We start from the raw sequence: 23,573 nt of genomic DNA on the forward strand, positions 1-23,573 counted from the left end.
AACTCTATGGCAGCATCCAAAGGGCAAACATTTTTGAGGTCTACCCTTAGACTTGACGGTGAAGTAGTGTCCCCATGAGTGAGAGAACACTGAGCCAATCATGGTGCAACGCTCCGTATTTTCTGCTGGCTTGCCCCACCACCACAGAAAGCACTGAGCTTGCCCGAAACACCTGCATTTTAGCTGCCTTACTCAAGAAAACAAAAAAGAGACAAAGTTTGTATGCAGCTTTAATAACTAAATTCTGTATATATTTTTTACATTGTTGCAAACTGATATGTGACACGTATTAATGCTAAAATAACATGCAAAACAGGCAAGCCCCCCCAAAGAAAGATGTGGGGCTCCACTGCTCCCTTCTCATATAAACTTAGGATTCATGAGATGCGCGGTAAGATCTTTTGTGCACAAGCCCATTCAGTGTCATAAATGTAAAATATTTGGTCATGTGTCAAGTGTGCAGGGTGGAAGAAATGCTGCAATTGTGGTGGTGAACATGCACCTGAATTCTTGGAGTGCCCTATGAAGGGTGAAGGAGAATGAGGTGGCAAGGTTAAGGAGCGTCCAACGTGTCTCTCATCTGGAGGCGGTGAGAAAATGTAAAGGAGTGTGTGGTGGGGAAGAAGCAATGTTAAGTAGAGCCACCACAACCAGCAAAGGTTTCTCATCAACCGAGAGATAGTGAAATGTTACATGTTAAAAAGGTGGACTTTGTATTATTTATTGCAATAGTTATAAAACTGTACAGCACAAGTGGAGAAGAAGTCTAAGAAAATTGGAGTCATTGTGAATGCTGCTGACGTTTTTTGGGGTCTTCGCGATTCCACAGCAGATGCAGTGCAATAAATCATGTCTGCGAATGTACACAGGCCCCTGAGCCTGTGTAGGGATGCATTTTGGAGTGGACTGTGATTGAAGAAGTATGGTGTTTTTATTTTACTTGTTATTTTACGTGTTTTATTTAGTGTGATGTCGTTTTCCACCTTTCCCGGAATGTTTTTTGTTGTTCTTATTCAATACCCCGTACAGCTGGTGGCGGTAATGAACCATTAACATTGGATGCCAACCGCCGATAAACCCCATAGAAGAAGAAGAATAAGAAGATAGAGGGAGAGACGGAGACCATTTGATAGACATCAGGATACCGCTATGGCTTTGCGGCACGGTTTGGACTCGCAGATAGTAATAGTTGGCTGTGGAATATCTGGTATTGGAGCAGCTTTGAAGTTAACCAAACATGGTTTCCGCAATGTGAGAATCCTGGAAGCGACGGGGCGGAGTGGAGGAAGGATAAAGACAGGCAAAATGGGTGAGTGTAGAGGGAACATGAGGAAAGAAAGGGGTGCGTTCGATCGGATAAATTTTGCTAAGTCGATTCTCACCGCTTTTCAAAGTGTTGCATTATGGGGATAAAATCGTCCGATTTACGCTTATATCTCGACTGCAGGAACTTTACAAAAATCATGTGATCAAAGGTCATGAAGTTATGTCTTCACTTCACCAACTGCAGCCATCAAGATGATAGGCGAAAACCGTGAAGTTGATCGATCCCAGTCTAAGGAAGGAGCTGTTTTTGGTTGTTGTTGCATATGACAGTAAAACATTCTTATGATGACTATAACAGGTGTTGGCACCTTGAATTTTCTCATAAAAAGTATACTTCAACACGGTCTACTCGGGAAAATGTGGCGAACGGCTGAATTTGAACTCTCGTACACCTCGTGATGAAGACAGTCAATCTTCTATCTACTGTTTCTAGTCGTAAACACAGCCTGTTGTGGAAACGCAAGTTGCTGTCTGATGAAGAGGAATAGTGTTAGGGTTGCGTAAATTCAAATCTGGTATCAGGATAAATATAACAATGAGTCACCGATTTTATACTATGTATTTTTTATTAGCTAAGTAATAAATGGCAAATGCAACTTTCGTATTTACGGGCTCACTGTAATACCACGCAGGGCAGAACAGAGAACTGACAAGACGTATGTAAAACAGTATTGTAATGACCTGACTAGATCATAAATGAACAATTGTCCAGACAGAGGCTTGAGTTTGCGAATTGACGGTTTATTAAACCAACTTTACACAGGCTACTGTTTGGGCCGTAGCACACGCCAAATAGATGACAGACAAGCCAATCGTGACCTTCTCTTGTGAAGCCCAGACGTAAGAGAGAGAGAACAAAGGCTGAACCTGGTCTTAACTTCCAATGCTCCACCCCCCTGCCCAACCCCCCTCCACGCCACTCCGCCAACCACCAGGGTGCCCGGCATCAGAACATTCCAGGCATTCCCGTGATTGGCAGATAGCAGGTTGATTGACATGTCGGACCCCGCGAACACCGGGTACTGGTCAGTACAACACAACCACCTCCTAGCCTAACACATAACACACAGCTGTCTGTGCGGGTCGCTACACAGCCCCCCCACCACAAAGTCCCTCGTCCCCGAGGGAACAAACAAAGTCTCTGAAGCGACCCGGAGGTCTCCTTTGCCTGCGTGGCCGTGATGGTTGCAGAGTGCCCCTCTGGGAACCAGGGGATGAAGGCAGGGATATGGGGGACAAGGAAGCTGGAACGGGTAATACAGTCCGTGGCTCTGGGGAACCACGCGGTGACACAGGGGGGGAGACCGGGGGAGTGGGCTGTCTGGAGCCTTGTCTGCGGCACCTGAGGGTGGGTGCCTGGAGAATGTCATTGCCAGAGAGGGGAATTTTGGGGGTTCCTGGGGTTTGGGGAGAAGAGGCCCCTCTGTATGGGGCTAACCTGTCCCGGTGCAGTGCCACCGTTCTCCCCCTGGGAGGAAGCTGCACCCGGTACACAACCTCCCCTACCCTCTCCAGGACACTGCAGGGTCCCACCCAGTGACTGTCCAACTTGGGGCATCTGCCTTTTTTCCTTAGGGGGCTGTAGACCCAGACCAGCTCCCCAGCCACAAAGTGCCTTCCCCGGGTGTGCACGTCATAGTTCCTTTTCTGCCTCACACCTGCATTCACCAGCTGCTCTCTGGCGAAGGTGTGGGCTGTCTCCAGGCGGTCCTGGAGTCTCCGGGCATACTCTGGCCCCGGAGGAACATGAGGGCTATCCAGGGGCCCCAGCATGAGGAGGGCAGGCGTGCAGGAGGTGGAGTCTTGGACAGCGGAGCGGCATGCCATGAGGACCATAGGCAGGTGCTTGTCCCAGTCATGCTGGTGTTTGGAAGAGACGATGGCCAGCTGCTGTCCAAGCGTTTTGTTGAAGCGCTCCACAAGGCCATCACTTTGAGGATGGAGAGGAGTAGTGCGGGTCTTGTGCATACCCAGCCTCTCACACATGGTGGCGAACACACGGGACTCAAAGTTTATGCCTTGGTCGCTGTGGATGGACTCTGCAGCTTCAAACCTGCTGAACATCCCCGCTGTCAGGGTGTCGACGATGGTCTCTGCCTCCTGGTCAGGCCTCGGGCCATTTTGTGAAATAGTCCATGGCCGTGAGCACCCAGCGGTTTCCACTGTCTGTGGTGGGGAACGGCCCAACTACATCCACTCCCACCCTCTCCATGGGAGCCCCCACTGGGAACTGTTGGAGCTGAGCATGAGAGCGGCCTGGGGGGCCCTTTCTCGCTGTGCAGTTGTCACAGCGGCGACAAAAGTCCTCCACATCCCTCTTGTGCTGCCCCCAGTAGAAGCCCTGACGGAGACGGCGCAGTGTTTTTGTGACCCCAAAGTGTCCAGTCCCCACCCCCCATGAGTACTCTGGAGCACAGCCTCCCGCAATGCTTTTGGGACCACCACCTGCCACCTCTCCTCTCCCGTAGCTGACTCCTTCCATGCCCGCTGTAGCACGCCATCAGCCAGCCGCAGTCTCTCAAACTTCGACCACAACCCTTTGGTTGCGAGTGAGAGCGCTGTCACCTCTTCCCATGGTGGCCTCACCTGCGCCTCTACCCACTGTAGCACTGGCTGTAGGTCTGTGTCCCGTCCCTGCTGCTGCCGCCATTCAGCCACGTCGACAGTCTGCAGCTCACAGCAGACAGGCCCGCTCGCCCGACACACTGTGGCACAGACACCCTCCTCTGCCCGCAGCTCTCTCTCCCGTCCCTCTCTCCGTTCACAGTAGCGGCAGCCGTCTGCAGTACAGGGCCGACGGGACATGGCGTCGGCGTTGGAGTGGCGTGCCCCTGCCCTGGGCACCACCGTGAAGTCATACGGCTGAAGCTCCTCCAACCAGCGTGCCACCTGCCCCTCTGGCTCTCTGAAAGACATGAGCCACTGGAGAGCAGAGTGGTCAGTCCTTACAGTAAAGGGCAGACCACCCAGGTAGTACTTGAAGTGTTTGACGGAAGCCACAACAGCCAAGAGCTCCCGCCGGGTGACACAGTAGCGGCGCTCATGTTTGTCAAATGTTTTGCTGAAGTACGCCACCACTCTCTCCCCCTCTGGCCCCACCTGGGCCAGCACCCCACCCATGCCCACATTGCTCGCGTCTGTCTCCAGGATAAAGGGCAAGGTGAGGTCAGGGGGGGCGAGCACGGGGGCCTCGATCAGTGCACGTTTGAGGGTGTTGAACGCCTCCTCACACTCCACTGTCCAAGTGAAAGCCTTGTCATTCGGCAGCAGGCGGTTCAGTGGAGCAGCAACGCTTGAGAAGCCCTGTACAAACCTCCTGTAGTACGAGGCCAGGCCCAGGAAGCTCTTCAGCTGACACTGGTTGGTGGGGGTGGGCCAGTCTCTGACAGCCCCTACCTTGTCCTCCATGGTGCTGATCCCCTCCTTCCCCACTCGGTGGCCCAAGAAGGACACCTCTCTCCTCATGAAGTGGCACTTCTCGGGGTGGAGCTTCAGACCTGCGGCAGCCACCCTCTCCAGCACACGCCGTAGCGCCCCCAGGGCTGACTGGAAGGAGCTGCCATGGGCCAGGATGTCATCGAGGTATACCAGACACTGCTGTCGGGGGATGCCATCCAGCCCCCTGTCCATCAAACGCTCAAAAGTGGCTGGAGCGTTGCACAGGCCAAAGCACAGGACCTTGAACTGCCAGTGTCCTCTGTTAGTGGAGAACGCAGTTTTGGCTCTGGCCTCTGGGGAGAGGGGCACCTGCCAGTAGCCACTGCGGAGGTCTAGTGAGGAGAACCAGGAGGACCCCCTAACCAGGTCCAGCGACTCATCGATACGTGGTATGGGGTATGAGTCCTTCCTGGTTACCTCATTCAGCCGCCTGTAGTCCGCACAGAACCTCAGCTTGCCCCCCTTCTTCGGAACCATGACGACTGGCGCCGCCCAGGGGCTGTCTCTGAGGGCTCAATGAAGTCTGCCCGCTGCATCTCCAACACAGCCTTGTCTGCCGCCTCCTGGCGTGCCAGCGGGATACGGCGGGGACGCATCTTGATGGGTCGAGCATCACCTGTGTCGATCTCATGCTGCACCAGATGAGTCTGACCCACCTCTTCCTCACTCAACGCAAAGCTGTCTCTGAATTCAAACAGCAACTGCCACAACCGTTCCTGCTGCTCAGGGTCAAGACCAACACAGTTCCTCCCCCATATCTCCCTCACTGCAGACAGTGTCCTCTCCTCTCCCATCTGGGGTAGCTGGGCTGGGGGGTGCGACCCGGGCTCACAGAGGGCTGTGTCATGGAGGTAGCTGGGGGAATGTAACACACCGCCGTAGGTGACAGGGGGACTGGGGAAAAGTCACACACAGCTGTGGGGGAGGGGGCGCAGCCATGAGTCTCTGCTGCTTTAACTGTTGGAGTAAAGGGTTTGTTGGGTTGAGTGAATGTGACATTAGGGGGGGCCATGGTGACTTCCGTCCCTCCCTGGAAGCTCAGTGTGCCCCTATTTAGGTCTAACTGGCAGCCTGTGCTCCTAAGAAAGTCCAACCCCAGGATACAAGGGTCCTGCACAGCCGCCACCCACACAGGATGACGCACAGTCCTGCCCCCTACTGTCAGAGTCATTATTCCCTTATTCCCTTCCCTTTCATGGGTGCGGAGCTGCACAGTTGTAGGCTCACACTGAGTCCAACCTGGCACAATATCTGGCCTCACCAGGGTTACTGTGGACCCAGTGTCCACCAGGGCGGAGCAGGGCACCCCCTCCACAGTGACAGGGACATGACAAAAGTCCCCAACACAGGTCCGGCCCACCACAACAACAGGCTCCATCCGCTTGCCCTCGTCTGCTTCTGGGGGAAGTGGAGCCTTGCTTCCCCGTCTGTGCCGGTGGGCTCCTCCTGAAGATGATGGTGGTTGGGATAGAAAGCCAGGGGTCCGCACTACCCGGTCTATGCGGACCCCGAGCCGTTTCCCTGAGCTCTGGGGGACATGGGGCAAACTCGGCGCAGATGGCCTGGCTGGCCACAACCCCAGCAGACCCTGGGACCAGGGCGTGTGTTTCGTTCCGCCTGTAGCGACACAGCACGAATGAGTTTTGTCATTTCGGCCACCCAAGCAGGCTTTTCCGGCTCCGGGCTGCTCTGCCCCCCAGCTTGCACAGAGGGTGTGTCTCCCTGCACCCCCACCAAAGCCCCAGCTGAAGCCCCAGCCCACACCAGCTCCCTCTCCAAAGCCATCTCCAAGGCTGTCTGCAATGACTCAGGATGAGCCAGCTGGGTCTGTATGCGCAGCTCCGTAGGAGAGAGCGCCTGTATGAACTGGTCCCGTGCTAGCTCGCTCTGCACGGAGGGGGGCATGTGAGCATATGCCCGCCGAGAGAGGCTCTCAATGTCATTAGCTAGCACCCGTAGAGGCTCTCCAGGCTGCCTGCGTCTATTACTAAGTTCGGAGCGCAGTAGCCCGGGCTGTACACACTGTCCATAGCGCCTCCTCAGTGCTCCCACTAAAGCACTATAATCATGCCTGTCCTCGGGGCTAATCAATATCAAACAGGCCAGAGCTTCATCAGTGAGGCATAAAGCCAACTGCAGTGCCCTTTCTTCATCCGACCACCCCCTAAAATGAGCTAACAGTTCAAACTGAGCATGAAAAGCTTCCCAATCCGCCTTACCGGAATACTTCGGGGTCTTAACAGATACGGACGCAGCCGGGAACTGGGCGCCGCCATGTTTGTTTACATCCTGAGCCCCAGATTCCTCGTCACGCCGCGTCGACGTCACCACTTCGGTCCGCCCACCAGAATCCGCGCGAAATACAGTCGAAAGCACTCATGCCCGGTTCAGCCGCCATCGCTCTAACGTCCTCCCTCAAGCGGCCCTGCGCTCCGACGCCCTCTCTCCTCAGACAGAACCCCCGACGTCCATTCACACGCACCTCCTTGGCCATAATCGTCCCCTACCTCCACCTTCACTTTCGGATTCCCTCGAAGCATTTTCAATCCCCGTTCTCACCTACGGTAGCTAGCCACATAAGTCAGCTAGCTAGCTGGCTAACTTGTATCAACGTTTTTACTTCTGACACCAATGTAATGACCTGACTAGATCATAAATTAACAATTGTCCCGACAGAGGCTTGAGTTTGCGAATTGACGGTTTATTAAACCAACTTTACACAGGCTACTGTTTGGGCCGTAGCACACGCCAAATAGATGACAGATAACCCACAAGCCAATCGTGACCTTCTCTTGTGAAGCCCAGACGTAAGAGAGAGAGAACAAAGGCTGAACCTGGTCTTAACTTCCAATGCTCCACCCCCCTGCCCAACCCCCCTCCACGCCACTCCGCCAACCACCAGGATGCCCGGCATCAGAACATTCCAGACATTCCCGTGATTGGCAGATAGCAGGTTGATTGACATGTCGGACCCCGCGAACACCGGGTACTGGTCAGTACAACACAACCACCTCCTAGCCTAACACATAACACACAGCTGTCTGTGCGGGTCGCTACAGTATTCTTTATACTGTGATAGACAGTTCCAACACGTCTGTTGGCCTATCACAGTAGAGACTGGGCGTGGTTTAAACTTGCTCAGCCTATTGCAGGCGCTCAGGCGGGTCCCCGCCTCTTGGCGCTTCTGTTGATATATGTGAAGAACATTCAGGCTCTCATGCTCCATACCGTTATCTTGCACCTGGCTCCTGTTATCTAACAAAAGACCGCTTGTTCTCGCAACACCAAGCTCTGAATGTGCCACCCCTACCTCATTGCACAGTTCCTGTCTTTTTTCCATCATGAGAAAGGCCCATGGCCCTGAAGCGTTTAACAATGTTTCAAGTCAGCTATGTTGCATAACACATACATACATCCACACAAGCCAACAGCAGATAATATTCAATCATATATATGGTAATGGCTATAATGTAAAACACAGGATCCAACAATAGCTATAGATAAATATCTGTTTTCGAGTGCACTTGAAATATGCAGCATGCAATACGATTTGTTTTGATCCTGTGAAGAGGTAACATCGTTGACCATTTAGCCAATTTATTGAAAGCTAGGCAATATTACAGTTTGACTAGCCTAGCCAGCTACTATAAACGTCAATTTGTGTTTAATGATCCATATCTCTGTCAGTGAATTAAAATGTTTTGGCATGATTGTCTCCTTTCAAGGAACTAGCTGCAAGCTTAACGAAACACTCAATAATATACTTTGCATAGAATCCCATATAAAAGCAAAAAGGTGGAAAGGTGTGTGTAATCATATATGCTAGAATGGAGGCTGACTACACCGCTCGCGTCGCAAAATACATTTCGAAATCTATGTTATTCAATCATTGCGCGCCAACGAGCGTCTTCGATGCCATGGGCTAAAACAGAACCCCTTTCTATTTCTGATGCAGATTGCGCTGCAAGTCCTGCCTCTCCCATCTCCTCATTGGTTATATACTATGAAAGTGTAGATTCCAATCGCCATATAAGTTCAAAGATGAAAAGGCCTGGAAGGAGGAGAGATGACAAATTAGCTAGCAACAGCAAGCTAGCTAAATAGGACAAATTAGCTAGCAAGTGAAAACTAGCTAGCTAAATTGCCATAAATGTTTAATGCTTTTCAACCTGTTCCTAAATTAATGTAATTGGTTCGGAGTTTGTTTTGATATTTTAACCTGCGTGTCGTGATAGCATTTGGTGTGGGGTGTAACATTTGGTGTTGGTGTAAATGTATGCACGATGGTGCGCGCACAGCCAGTTTGGGTTCCGTGTTGGATACCACTGCAATATGCATATTTGCCAAAACATATTTAAGCAATAAGGCCCAAGGGGGTGTGGTATATGGCCAATATACCACTGCTAGAGGCTGTTCTTAGGCACGATGCAATGCGTTGCCACAATACCCTGAGGAGCCTTATTGCTATAATAATCTTGTTACTATTGTAATTCGAGCAGAAAAAAAAACATGTTTTGTCATACCTGTGGTATAGGTCTGATATATCATGGCTAACCTAATTGACAGAATGAAAAGAAGGAACCTTGTACAGATTAAAAATATTCCAAAATATGCCTTCTGTTTGCAACAAGGCACTAAAGTAAAACTGCTAAAAATGTGGCAAAAAAATGAACTTTGTCTTGAATACAAAGCCTTATGTTTGGGGCAGATCCAACACATCACTGAGTACTACTCTTCATATTTTCAACCATGGTGGTGGCTGCATCATGTTATGGGTATGCTTGTCATCGGCAAGGACTAATGCGTTTTTTACATTAAAAAGAAACGGAATAGAGGTAAATCTTAGAGGGGAAAATCTGGTTCAGTCTGCTTTCCAACAGACACTGGGAGACATTCACCTTTCAGCAGGACAAATAACCTAATACCCAAGGCTGAAAATGCACTGCAGTTGCTTACCAAGAATGTTCCTGAGTGACTTAGTTACAGTTTTACTTAAATCTGCTTGGAAATCTATGGCAAGACTTGAAAATGGCTGTCTAGAAACCAACTTGACAGAATTTTATAAAAAAATTGTACGATCCAGGTGTACAAAGCGCTTAGTCTTAAACAGCGATTAAGCTTAGAGTCTTAATCGCTGCCAAAGGTTATTCTAACGTGTATTGACTCGGGTGTGCATTCTTATATAGATACGATTTCTGTATTTAATTTTTCTAAAATTGTTTTCACTTTTTGGGTATTACGTGTAAATGGTTGAGAAAAATATATTTAATCCATTGAGTTCAGGCTGTAACACAACAAAATGTGGAATAAATCAAGGGGTACGAATTATTTCTGAAAGCACTGTGGCACCTTGCGATACAATCTGTGTAATAAGATAACCACTTTGCTTTCTAAACCAGATTAGTTCTCAAATAGCAGCTGACCAATTCCATGGTGGGCATGCATAGAGTTTGATGCATTCGAACATAAGGTATGGAGAAGGATGAATACTAAATGTTAAGTGAGTATGAGTATATTTAGGTGGTTTAAATGATAACTTTCCCACTAACCTCATAAAAGGTGACTGTGCCTAAATCTTACCAATCCATATGTTATTCTACAAACTATGACTGAGTGTGAGACATGGTTTTCATGATGTGTGTTTCATGCATATACATTCGAAAACAAAGAACACCATGACCGTGTTTCACCATTTATTGAGTATGGAGACAAATCACAAAGGTGTCTCAGGCAGTATTTGAAGTATCTAATTATAGGTTAAACTACCAATCAATGTATATCAAGTGCTGTGGAGGGCACAATCTTACCATGTTGCAGTCCAGAAAGGAGAGCTTTACCATCTATGCCAAAAGCCTGGGCCTCTGTTGACTGTAGAACTGTCATCAACACATACTTCAGTGTTCCCCCTTCTCTCTAGGAGAATTTGTGTGCCTAGGCCCCATAGGGATGTGGAAAGCCGTGGCAGTTGGTGGGAGGGGCTATAGGAGGCGGCCTAATTGTAATGGCTGGAATTGAATTAATAGAACAGAGTCAAACGTGGTTTCCGTAAGTTTAATGAGTTTGATACCATTGCATTCCAGCCATTACAATAACCCTGTCCCCCTATAGCTCCTCCCAACAGCCTCCACTGATCGACAGGATCCCACCCTGGTCACCAATGTTGCTGGCCGATGTAGAGAGCCTTAGCAGTATGCAATCTCAGGCTTGTGTGGTCCAGAGATGAGAGCTCTACCATCTATGTCAAAAGCCTGGACTCCTGACAGGGACAATATAATTCTCCCCACTGCGTGTTACAATAGTAAAATAATCTCTTTGTCACCTGTTAAACTGATTCTACATTCTTCAACTCTAAAATGCACAACACTGTGTAAGACAAACTCCACGACGAGCAAATGCATATGTGGTATCAATGTCTGAATGGTGACAGCAGGGCTAATTTCGAAATCAAATCAAATACCATTTTATTTGTCACATGCGCCGAAATACAGCAGGTGCAGTAGACCTTACTGTGAAATGCTTACTTACAAGCCCTTAACAGTGCCGTTTTAAGATAAATAAGAGTTTAAGAAAAAACAAACATTTTACTAAATGAACTCAAATTAAAGCGCAACAATAAAATGACAATAACGGGGCTATATTGAGGTAATATGTACATGTAGGTAGGGGTAAAGTGACTTTGCACAGATAATAGTTAACAAACAGCGAGAAGCAGCAGCGTAAAAATGCATGTAGTCCCGGTAGCCATTTGGTTAGCTGTTCAGCAGTCTTATGGCTGGGTGGTTGGAGTCTTTGTCAATTTTTTTAGCATTCTCACATAGGTGTTCCTTTTGTCCAGGTGGGAAAGGGCAGTGTTTAGTGCAATAGAGATTATGTCATCTGTGGACCTGTTGCGGCAGTATGCAAATTGGGATGGGTCTGGGATAATGGTGTTGTGAGCCATGACCAGCCTTTCAAAGCACTTCATGGCTACATATGTGAGTGCTACGGGTCGCTAGTCATTTAGGCAGGTTACCTTGGTGTTCTTGGACACAGGGACTATGGTGGTCTGCTTGAAACATGTAGGTATTACGGACTCGGCTAGGGACAGGTTGAAAATGTCAGTGAAGACACTTGCCAGTTGGTCAGCGCATGCTCGGAGTACATGCCCCGGTAGTCCGTCTGGCCCTGCAGCTTTGTGAATGTTGACCTGTTTAAAGATCTTACTCACATCGGCTACTGGCTTACAGAAATAAAATAACAATGTAGACCTATCTTTGATAAATATGTTAACTTGCATCTGTTTGCAGTCCACATTGTTCTAAGTAATTGCATGGCTGCAATAGCATTCACACTGAAATAGGATCTAGGCCTATTGTAAATTGCATTATGGCTGTGCATGGACATGCCAAACATTGTCAATAAACAAGATTACATTAATTAATTATTGATACGGCCTAAAAAGAGAATGAATAATAAAATTAAAATTCTAAATAGGCTATGTCACACTTACAGGTACCATCCTTTCTCCCTGTGGGCATATAATGTTAAAACAACGCAGACTATGGATGGTTTTACCCACATCCAAACATTTCACAGTAGCTGGACAAAGATCCAATATATGCTGAACAAAAATGTAGCATGCAACAATTTCAAAGATTTTACTGTGTTACAGTTCATATCAGGAAATCAATTTAAATAAATGTATTAAGCCATAATCTGACTGTGCAATGTCGCAGTCGTGTTGGGAGCTAGGCCCAGCCAATCAGAATTAGTTTTCCCCCACAAAGGGCTTTATTACAGACAGAAATAACCCCCCACCCCCACCCTAAATAATCCTGTAGAAGCCAAATGTGGAGGTCCTGGGTGGCGTGGGCTTCACGCGGTCTGCGATTGTGAGGCCAGTTGGACGTACTGCCAAATTCTCGAAAACAACGTTGGAGGTGGCTTATGGTAGATAAATTAACATTCAATTCTCTGGCAACAGCTCTGGTGGACATTCCTGCAGTCTGGCCATCTACTTCGATTTCAGGGCACTCTCGTCTGATTGTGCCAGAGTGCAGAATAACTGATGAATTTATAAATGGTCAACACTCATTGAATATGACCGCTGTCAATAAACATTGTCAAAAAAGCATGTGATACAGTAGGCTGTAGCTTTATCAATATGCGGTAATATATCAAACCATGATGAGTCTTAACTGCAGTCTGTATCATAAAACCATAGCACTTGTTTTTATTGCTGTGTAATTGTGTAACCTACACATGCTGTGTGCCGCTAAACTTGTTTGAATGTATTACACTCTCTCTCTCTCCCTTCCCACTCTCTCCTCTAGGTAATAACATCATAGAGATTGGTGCTAACTGGATCCATGGTCCGTCGGAGGCTAACCCAGTGTTCTGTCTGTCCAGACAGTACAGCCTGCTGGACCCAGAGAGCCTGACTCCGGAGAACCAGGACCTGGCTATAGGAGGTCACCCACCATGGGTACCAAACTGGTTCTCCAGCTCTGGTAAAAAGTTGGGCCAGACAGAGACTGATTTTAATGGATGAAAATGTAATATTATGTCACCAAGTCAGTTTTTTTTTTCCTTTTTTTTGTCTGTCAGAAGTTAAAGTTAAAATTAGTTGAACTAACATGAGTTGTTTATGTACAAGCGACAGACCAAACTGTGGATGCGCTCTCCGTTCCCTTTTTTTCTTTTTGTCGGTCCAATGTATGAACCCCATAGAAAAATCATTGGCTCATACAAAGTCTTAGCTAGTCAGTAGTTTGTTAGCATTGTGTTATGTTTCTACCAGGTCATAAGCTGACTCCAGAGCTGACGGGTCCTGCCGTAGAGCTGTTTGCTGAGGTGTTGGAGGAGGGAGGCGAGTTCAGCGAACAGGAAGGAGAACCGTATAGCAGTGTTGGAGAGTTCATAAGGACAGAGGTATGTCACATGCGCCCACACATACACACACCGTATACCTGTATTTCTTGTCTGCCTGTTAAATGTGTGTGTGTGTAGGTGTGTCAGCGTGCAGCAGAGCGGTGGCAAGGTGACAGTCTGTCCTGTCAGTCTGTCCGTCTGTCTTTGATCAGTACTCTGTTGAAGGCGGAGTGTTGTGTGAATGGAACACACACTCTGGACACGCTGGGCCTGGGAGCCTTTGGACTGTACAAGACCTTGCCTGGATTGGACTGCACCTTCCCCCGGTCAGTTTGTGTGGGCTCGCAGGGGATGGGGAAAGCAGGGGTGCGGCTGGGTTAAATGGAATAGTAACTGAAATCTGCACAATGACTGTACTCCTATAACCTCTCACAATGTAGCCTAATATAATATTAGTAGGCTACAAAATTAACATTTGGTGTATCGTTTTACGGCAAGCAACAATTTTGTCTCTGGAACAGAAGTGGAGAGAAATTATGTATTTATTTCAGCGTCTTGAGAGACTGCGAATGGACCATTAAGTACTTAGCATGTTTGCTATCTTTTTTGGAGAAATAAAGCTGACAGTAGGCTATTTTAACCACATAAAATATGCATCAAAGACAAACTGAAATATTCTTATCCGAATCTTGTTGGATTGTTTTCACAGCTTTTCATAAAACCGGTCAAACTGATGTCATTTGGAAGTTTTACAGAACATCTTTCCGGGTTATTGCAGTTTCTCCCCGGTCTCTAAACGTTAAAGAAGAACTTTACAGATGTCAGCTAGATTATTGATACATTTATTCTATTGATTTTATGACATTATTGTGGTGAGCAATGCTTTATCAAGTATTCTAGGGCAACAAGTAATGACCGAAGAGAAGCTGCGTGTCTAATTCTAAACAAGTTGAGTAACAAATAGCCTACCAAATGTCGTAAATTCTAAGCATAAAATATCTAAATTAGGCTGTCAAAAAATCCTTTGTGTGTGTGTGTGTGTGTGTATAGACATCGATTGCACCTTTCTCAGTTTACCGCTGAGTGCCATCGCTGTGTGAGTGACTAGACTAGACTGTTGTTCTGTCTCTTTCAGAGGTTATGAAGGGTTAATCGACAACTTGATGAAAGAGCTTCCTACTGGGATAGTCTCCTACCATCGACCAGTCCGCTGTGTCCACTGGCAGAAGGTGGTGAGGAAAGGAGGGAGAGAGTACCCTGTAGTGGTGGAGTGTGAAGATGGAGAGAGAATCCCAGCAGACCACGTCATCCTCACTGTCCCTCTCGGTAGGTCTCACACACACACACACACACACACACACAGATGTCAAATGACTACTGTTAAAATGTTATCTTATATTACATTTTATGACATCTCTTCTAAGTTTCTAAACATTAACCTTTTATAACCAGTAACAAACATTGTGACCGTACCTTCTCAAAGAACTGGAAGTCTGAGTTTTCTGTGCTGACAGGCTACCTAAAATAGGCAACATGCCATGTCTCTCTTCTCCTCTCATTTACAATTTTTTTTTTAGAACAACCTCCAAAACTACACTGGACAAAAATATAAATGCAGCAATTTTAAAGATTTTACTGAGTTACAGTTCATATAAGGAAATCAGTCCAGATTTTGCATCTGTTGGTCACAGATAACTATTTTTGTGGGATGTCGTCCCATTGCTCTTCAATGACTGTGCGAAGTTGCTGGATATTGGCGGGAACACGCTGTCGTACACGCCGATCCAGAACATCCCGAACATGCTCACTGGGTGACATGTCTGGTGAATATGCAGGCCATGGAAGAACTGGGACATTTTCAGTTTCCAGGAATTGTGTACAGATCCTTGCGACATGGGGCCGTACATGAACATGCTAGAACATGAGGTGATGGAGGCGGAAGAATGGCACGACAATGGGCCTCGGGATCTCGTCATGGTATCTCTGCGCATTCAAATTGCCATCGCTAAAATGCAATTGCGTTCGTTGTCCATAGCTTATGCCTGCCCATACCACAATCTCACCGCCACCATTGGGCATGCTGTTCACAATGTTGACATCAGCAAGCCAGTACAGTTGAAACCAGGATTAATCCGTGAAGAGTACACCTCTCCAGCGTGCCAGTGTCCATCGAAGGTGAGCAGTTGCCCACTGAAGGCAGATACGACGCTGAACTGCAGTCAGGTCAAGACCCTGGTGAGGACGACGAACACGCAGATGAGCTTCCCTGAGACGGTTTCTGACAGTTTGTATGGACATTTTTTGGTTCCGCAAACCCCCAGTTTCATCAGCTGTCAGGGGTGACTGGTCTCAGACGATCCCGTAGGTGAAGAAGCTGGATGTGGAGGTCCTGGGCTAGCATGGTTACACGTGGTCTGTTGGACATACTAGCAAGTTCTCTAAAATGACATTGGAGGCTGCTTATGGTAGAAAAATTAACATTTAAATTATCTGTCAACAGCTCTGATGGACATTCCTGCAGTCAGCATGCCAATTACACGCTCCCTCAGAACTGAGACATCTGTGGCATTGTGTTTGACAACTTCACATTTTAGTGGCCTTTTATTGTCCGCAGCACAGGGTGCACCTGTGTAATGATCATTCTGTTTAATCAGCTTCCTGATATGCCACACCTGTCAGGTGGATGGATTATCTTGGCAAAGGAAAAAAGCTCACTAACAGGGATGTAAACAAATTTGTGCACGAAATTTGAGAGTAATTTGCATATGGAACATTTCTGGGATCTTTTATTTCAGCTCATGAAACATGGGACCAATACTTTTTTTACATGAAGTGTTTACATTTTTGTTCAGTGTACCTAATAATATCTACTATTATTCTATCAGGTTATCTGAAGAAGCATCATGGTACCCTCCTCTCGCCTCCTCTACCCCTCCACAAGCTGCACTCTGTTCAGAGGATGGGCTTTGGAACCAACAACAAGATCTTTGTGGAGTTTGACCAACCCTGGTGGGACGACGACTGTGAGGTCATATACCTGGTCTGGGAAGACGAGGTATGAAACACAAAGCATGCGGTGAAAAGAGTATTGGGCCCAAAACGGATCCTTGAGGAACACAATATATATCTATCTATCATTGCAAACACACAGACACTAACAGTAGTTTTACTGTTGCCCTCTAGTCAGACTTGGTGGACCAGGTATCAGATGTGGAGAGACTCTGGATCAAGAAAATGTTTGGTTTCACTGTCCTCAAACCCACTGAGCGGTAACTAGACTTACACACAAACTAAAAATCTCTAACTCAATGTCTTGAACTCCCCACGCCTCTTGCCTCTCACCCTCTTTCCCCCTCTCTACCCCTGTCTCTCCAGGTATGGCCATGTGTTGTGTGGCTGGATCGCTGGTCATGAGTCTGAGTTGATGGAGACTCTGCCAGAACAGGACATCACACACTCCGTAACACACCTGATACGCAGGTTCACAGGTAAACCTTCTAACATCTAACCCCTCCATCACATGCCTCATAGGCAGGTTAACCCATTGTACTTTCATGTCTGTAATCTACACTTCAGTCAGTAGTGTGTTAATATTTTGTTCCCTTTTTGTTCGTAGAGGCGAACTAGCTACTACTAGGTATTCCTGCTTCCCCATAGTGGAGTTGCTTGGGTAGCTCTACTGTTTAGTATAGTGTTAAGTCACTTATTCTAAACGGACCTTGCTTTGGTCAATAAGGCCATCTAGCCTAGCTTGGACTGAAAAGACTCCTGGCTAACATCAGCTAGTAGCCTTGACTTCCTGTGAATGACGCTTTCCCCCAGCTTAATGGCAACCCCATTCCTATTTCCAATTCCTGGAGTTGGAGGATTTCGAGGAATTGGGTCTTGCGTGCACCTCCGATGAGGAAGCAGCCCCTTTAAACTTGGCTAGGCTAACCGCCGGAGCGAGGGGCCTTAACACAGGTCTGAGCGACCAATGCACCCCTCCCCCCTTGGTGTCTCATTACTGGGATTCATTGATGATTCCTGCCTGTAGCTCACTAGTCCCTTTTGAGGTGTCTAGTGGTACAGGTTATGGGCTTTGTAGGCGATTGGTTGTTGGTAACGGAGTCGAGGGAACAAGCAGGGTTGGATCCCGAAAGGAGCAGTCTTTCTCGAGCTCGACACTTTTCATTCCTGGGAATTCTCTTTTATTATGAATCGCCCCTGGGTCATTCCACCTCAAAAAGCACAAGAAAAGGGGGTTATGACACCCACCCTATCCCTATCTTCAGAAATAGTTTATTATGTAGAAAAACGGATAAAATTCGCATTCCTGCAACATTATTTTGTTGAAATAGAATTTTGATCTCTGGGAAATTAAGCTAATTGATTGCACCCAAATTGGCATTTTTTAATTTATAGGATTCATATATTTTAGTACCTAATATCCGATTTGGATCAAACGTATTTGGACATTAAAAAATTGTAAAAAGCCACCCATGAACACGCCACGCCAGTCCCACCCCAACAACGAGTATATAGTATCAGTATGTCTGATAATTAGTATGGAGCTGCGGCTCGGAGTATTGATTCTTCATCCTTGGATATGAAGTGTGAAAATGCTAATATAGGTTCCATTGACTTGCACTGGATCTGTGCCACAAACGCTAAAAAAAGTTGGCTAGGTAAACAAAACCAAAGCGTGGGTTTCTGTCATACCTTGACCATAGACTGCTTACAGGGTAAGGAAATAATAAATAATAATAACATAACTAATATGTAATTTGGGTGAACTATTCCTTTAACATTGAGGGGAGGGGTGATTCTTACATAAAAATAAATAAAAAATCACCTAAAAGCATGAACAGAACCATCTAGTCATCAGAACCTGATAATCTCAGGATGTACAGTGCATTCGGAAAGACCCTTTCATTTTTCCCACATTTCGTTACTTATTCTAAAATTGATTAAATCATTTATTTTTTCTCATCACCCTACACACACAATACCCCATATTGACAAAGAAAAAACTTGTTTTTAGAAATCTGCAAATGTATTTAAAATTAAAAACATATCATATTTACATAAGTATTCAGATCCTTTACTCAGTACTTTGTTGAAGCACTTTTGGCAGCGATTACAGCCTCAAGTCTTCATGGGTATGATGCTACAAGCATGGCATACCTGTATTTGGGGAGTTTCTCTCATTGTAATCTGCAGATCCTCTCGAGCTCTGTCAGGTTGGATGGTGAGCGTTGCTGCACCTTTATTTTCTGGTCTCTTCAGAGATGTTTGATGGGGTTAAAGTCTGGGCTCTGGCTGGGCCACTCGAGGACATTCAGAGATTTGTTACGAAGCCACTCCCGCGTTGTCTTGGCTGTGTGCTTCGCCCCAGTCTGCGCTCTGAAGCAGATTTTCTTCGTTCATCTTTCCCTCGAGCCTGACTACTGAAAAACATCCCCACAGCAGGATGCTGCCACTACCATGCTTCACTGTAGGGATGGTGCCAGGTTTCGTCCAGACGTGACACATGGTGTTCAGGCCAGAGAATCTTATTTATCATCGTCTGGGAGTCCTTTAGGTGACTTTTGGCAAACCAAGCAGGCTGTCATGTGCATTTTACTGAGGAGTGGCTTCCGTCTGGCCACTCTACCATAAAGGCCTGATTGGCAGAGTGCTGCTGAAATGGTTGCCCTTCTGGAAGTTTCTGCCATCTCCACAGAGGAACTCTGGAGCTCTGTCAGAGTGACCATCGGGTTCTTGACCAAGGCCCTTCTCCCCCGATTGCTCAGTTTGGCTGGGCTGCCAGCCCTAGGAAGACTCTTGGTGGTTACTAACTTCTTCCATTTAAGGATGATGGAGGCCACTGTGTTCTTGGGGACCATCCTCTCTCGGAGCTCTACGGACAAATCCTTCGACCTCATGGCTTGTGTTCTTGCTCTGACATGCACTGTCAACTCTGGGACCTTTATATAGACAGGTATGTGTCTTTCCAAGTCATGTCCAATCAATTGAATGTACCACGGGTGGACTCCAAGTTGTAGAAACATCTCAAGGATGATCAATGGAAACAGGATGCACCTGAGCTCAATTTCAAGTCTCATAGCAAAGGGTCTGAATACTATTTAATATATTTTTTTTAAATCTAAAAACCTGTTTTCATTTTGTCATTATGCGGTATTGTGTGTAGAATGAGGAACATTTTGTAATTTTATCCATTTTAGAATCAGGCTGTAACGTAACAAAATGTGGAAAAGTGAAGGGGTCTGAACTTTCGTAAGCACTTTAGGATGGGAAAAAATCTTTCATTTGTCATGACTCTCCTGATAGGATCCAAAGATCAGGTTACAATGGATTAGTGTCTACTGAGCCCTCTCACCCGCAGAGGGGAGGAGGAATTGGTGTGGGAGTTTTATGACGCCTCACGTCGATCGTAAATTGTAGGCAGCAGACAACTCCATTTGGCCTCTATTATTGGTGAATGGAATACCTTTGTTTTAGAATGTTTTGCCGCTCAAAAACTCTAATGTCCAACAGTGAACACTGGGACAATACTTCAACATCTGAATGTGGGGAATGATGAGAGACGGAATATGGGAAATGAATGTCTATTTTGTGATGTCATTAAAAATGGTATAAAAGTGATATAAAAAATCTTGAAGAGCTTTCACACTGTGTATATCAGGTTTACATCCTTTACGCTGTGTAGGAAATAACAAGGATGAAGATAATATTTTTGTAAAGATAGGAATGTGAATTTAGTTTTCTAACGAGATCATCGTTTTTTATCTTTTGCCCTGTAACTAGCCACGCCTGAGGGAGCTCAGAGAGCGTATCAGTATGATGGAAATGCCCCTTTTTACCCAAGTGTATAAAAGACTGAGTTAATTATTAACATGTCAGACTAGAAGGACTACAAGCTGCACAAGCTTGGTCTCCATTGGTCACTACCCTGAAAATCAACACGAGTTGAAGACAAAGTAGCCTCTAACAATCAATGTTACGTTGAGTAGCTGTTCTGTGTCTAAGAAAGTTAATGTAAGTAGGGTCATCTGGTTATTCTCTTCGATCATCATCTACCACAACAGCTCTCATCACAACTCTTGGGATCATCGACACGGCTGATTAGCTGTCCTCAGAAGACCACTCTTCCAGAACAAGTGAAAGTAAACACAGACAACTAAGGAGAAGGACACAAGATGTCACAATCAGAGACTTACATTTACGTGCCCTCTTCACAACTGTCTTGGTGTGTTTGGACCATGATAGTTTGATGTGGACGCAAAGAACTTGAAACTCTTGACCCACTCCACTACAGCCCTGTCGATGTTAATGGTGGTCTGTTCGGCCTGCCTTTCCTGTAGTCCATGATCAGATCCTTTGTCTTGCTCACATTGAGGGAGAGGTTGTTGTTCTGGCACCCCAATGCCAGGTCTCTGACCTCCTCCCTATAGGCTGTCACATCATTGTCTGTGATCAGGCCTACCACTGTTGTGTCGTCAGTAAACATCATGATGGTGTTGGAGTCGTGTTTGCCATGCAGTCATGGGTGAACGGGGAGTGCAGGAGGACTCACCCCTGAGGGGCCCCTATGTTGAGGATCAGCATGGCAGATGTGTTGTTTCCTACCCTTACCACCTGGGGGCAGCCCGTCAGGAAGTCCAGGATCCAATTGCAGAGGGAGGTGATTAGTCCCAGGGTCCTTAGCTTAGTGATGAGCTTCGTGGGCACTGTGGTGTTGAACCCTGAGCTGTAGTCAATGAGCAGCAATCTCACATTGGTGTGAAAGGGCAGTGTGGAGTGCGATTGAGATTGCGTCATCTGTGGATCTGTTGGGGTGGTATGCGAATTGGAGTGGGTCTAGTGTGTCCGCGAGAAGGCTGTTGATGTGAGTCATGACCAGCCTTTCAAAGCACTTCATGGCTACTAACGTAAGTGCTACAGGGTGGTAATTATTTTGGCAGATTACCTTCGCTTCCTTGGGCACTTCCTATGGTGGTCTGCTTGAAACATGTTGGTATTACAGACTCTGTATTACAACCTCAAGAAGAGGTTGAAAATGTCAGTGAAGACACTTGACAGTTGGTTCGCGCATTCTTTGAGTATACGTCATGGTAATCCGTCTGGCTTTGTGAATGTTGACCTGTTTTAAGGGTCTTGCTCACATCGGCTACCGAGCATTATCACACAGTTGTTCAGAACATCTGGTGCTCTCGTACATGCTTCAGTGTTGCTTGCCTCGAAGCGAGCATAAAAGGCATTTTGCTCATTGGATAGGCTCGTCACTGGGCAGCTCGTGTCTGGGTTTCCCTTTTTGTAGTCTGTAATAGTTTTCAAGCCCTGCCACATTCGACGAGCGTCCAAGTCGGTGAAGTAGGATTCAATCTTAATTGTGTATTGACGCTTTGCTTGTTTGAGGGTTCGTCTGAGGGCATAGAGGGATTTCTTATAAGCATCTGGATTTGTGTCCAGCTCCTTGAAAGTGGCAGCTCGATGCAGATTTTGCCTGGTTGGGATCTTTATTGAAGTCTTTATTGAAGACTCATCTCTTCAGTAGGTTCTATGATTGAGTGTAGTCTGGCCCAAGAGTGTGAAGGTGAACAGAAAGGCACTGGAGCGACGAACCACCCTTGCTGTCTCTGCCTGACATGATAAATTCTCCAGATATAACAGACTGCCTCAGCCTCCAGTAGTATGCTGCAGTAGTTTGTGTCGGGGGGCTAGGGTCAGTCTGTTATATCTGGTTCCAGCGAGTCGTGGATTTCATTGGCCTCGTCATGAGTGACTTTAGTTCTTCAATATACGTTGCGACTGGTTTACTCCACATAGTTGTATTGTATCTCCTTTTCCCTCCTTCAGGGAACAGTAGTTATAGTCATAACGTTACGTTTCTGTATGTTTGTGTGTGTAGGGAACCCAACCATCACCCCACGGCGTGTCCTGAGGTCTCAGTGGTTCCATGACCCATGGACCTGTGGCTCCTACACCTACACCGCTATTGGAACCTCACTGCAGGATATACACAACCTGGCTGAACCACTACCACAACAAGGGGAACAGGTATACACACATACACAGTTCATGTAGTGTATTCTGTCATCTTTTGACCCACATTCTCTCTCTCATATTCTCTCTCTTATATATTCTCTCTCAGCCTCTCCAGGTGTTGTTTGCTGGAGAAGCCACCCATCCTTCCTTCTTCTCCACTGTCCATGGAGCGCTGCTTTCTGGCTGGAGGGAAGCTGGTAGACTCATATCTCACTACTCCGCCCCCAGCACATTTCAGCCAACCAGATCAAAGCTCTAAGGACAAGAACTCACCCGTTGTAAAAGTGTTATATACTGAACAAAAATGTAAATGCAACATGCAACAAGATTTTACTGAGTTACAGTTTGTAGAAGGAAGTCAGTCAATTGAAATAGAACAATTAGGCCCTAATCTATTCATTTCACATGACTGGACAGGGGCACCGCCACCCACTGAGGAGCCAGGCATTAGAATGAGTGCCTCCCTCCCACACACACACACACACACACAAAAAGGGCTTTATAACGGACATAAATATTCCTCAGTTACCTTTTATTGTCCCCAGCACAAGGTTCACCTGTGTGATCATCTTCCTGTTTAATCAGCTTCTTTATATGCCACACCTTCAGGTGGATGAATTATCTTGGCAAAGGAGAAATGCTCACTAACAGGGATGTAAACAAATTTGTAAACAAATTTGAGAGAAATACGCTTTTTGTGTATGGAAGATTTCTGTGAAAAAATGTTTTTATTTTAAATTTTGGCTCAAGAAACATAGGACCAACACTTTGCATGTTGCGTTTTATATTTTTGTTCAGTATATCTCTGGGTATAAGTTACCCTTATGTTTAGTTCTAGGATCTGCTTACCCTCCACAAATCCTAATATTAACCATTAGGGGAGAAGCAAAAAACAGAACTTAAAACAGTGTGTAGGGACAACTTGATCT

At 46.6% G+C, this 23,573-nt stretch overlaps 1 protein-coding gene across 1 annotated transcript; it reads left to right on the top strand.

Moving 5' to 3' along the window:
* The first annotated feature begins 1,071 nt into the window (after window positions 1–1,071).
* paox (polyamine oxidase) lies at window positions 1,072–23,057 on the top strand. Its single transcript, XM_046359109.1, has 10 exons — window positions 1,072–1,309; window positions 13,077–13,253; window positions 13,544–13,674; window positions 13,753–13,940; window positions 14,750–14,940; window positions 16,500–16,669; window positions 16,798–16,883; window positions 16,990–17,102; window positions 22,508–22,656; window positions 22,751–23,057. The coding sequence occupies exons 1-10, from the start codon at window positions 1,150–1,152 to the stop codon at window positions 22,901–22,903; spliced, it is 1,518 nt and encodes a 505-aa protein (XP_046215065.1). The 5' UTR covers window positions 1,072–1,149; the 3' UTR covers window positions 22,904–23,057.
* The last annotated feature ends 516 nt before the right edge of the window (window positions 23,058–23,573 follow it).

Source organism: Oncorhynchus gorbuscha, linkage group LG08, assembly GCF_021184085.1.
Source record: "Oncorhynchus gorbuscha isolate QuinsamMale2020 ecotype Even-year linkage group LG08, OgorEven_v1.0, whole genome shotgun sequence".
Lineage (NCBI taxonomy): Eukaryota > Metazoa > Chordata > Actinopteri > Salmoniformes > Salmonidae > Oncorhynchus > Oncorhynchus gorbuscha.

Excerpts from the sequence above, each read along its gene's own strand:
- paox (XM_046359109.1), top strand. The coding sequence starts at position 1,150 with ATGGCTTTGCGGCACGGTTTGGACTCGCAGATAGTAATAGTTGGCTGT. Across the intron at positions 13,254-13,543 it reads AAACTGGTTCTCCAGCTCTG|GTCATAAGCTGACTCCAGAG; the intron begins GTAAAAAGTTGG and ends TGTTTCTACCAG. Across the intron at positions 17,103-22,507 it reads CCTGATACGCAGGTTCACAG|GGAACCCAACCATCACCCCA; the intron begins GTAAACCTTCTA and ends TTGTGTGTGTAG.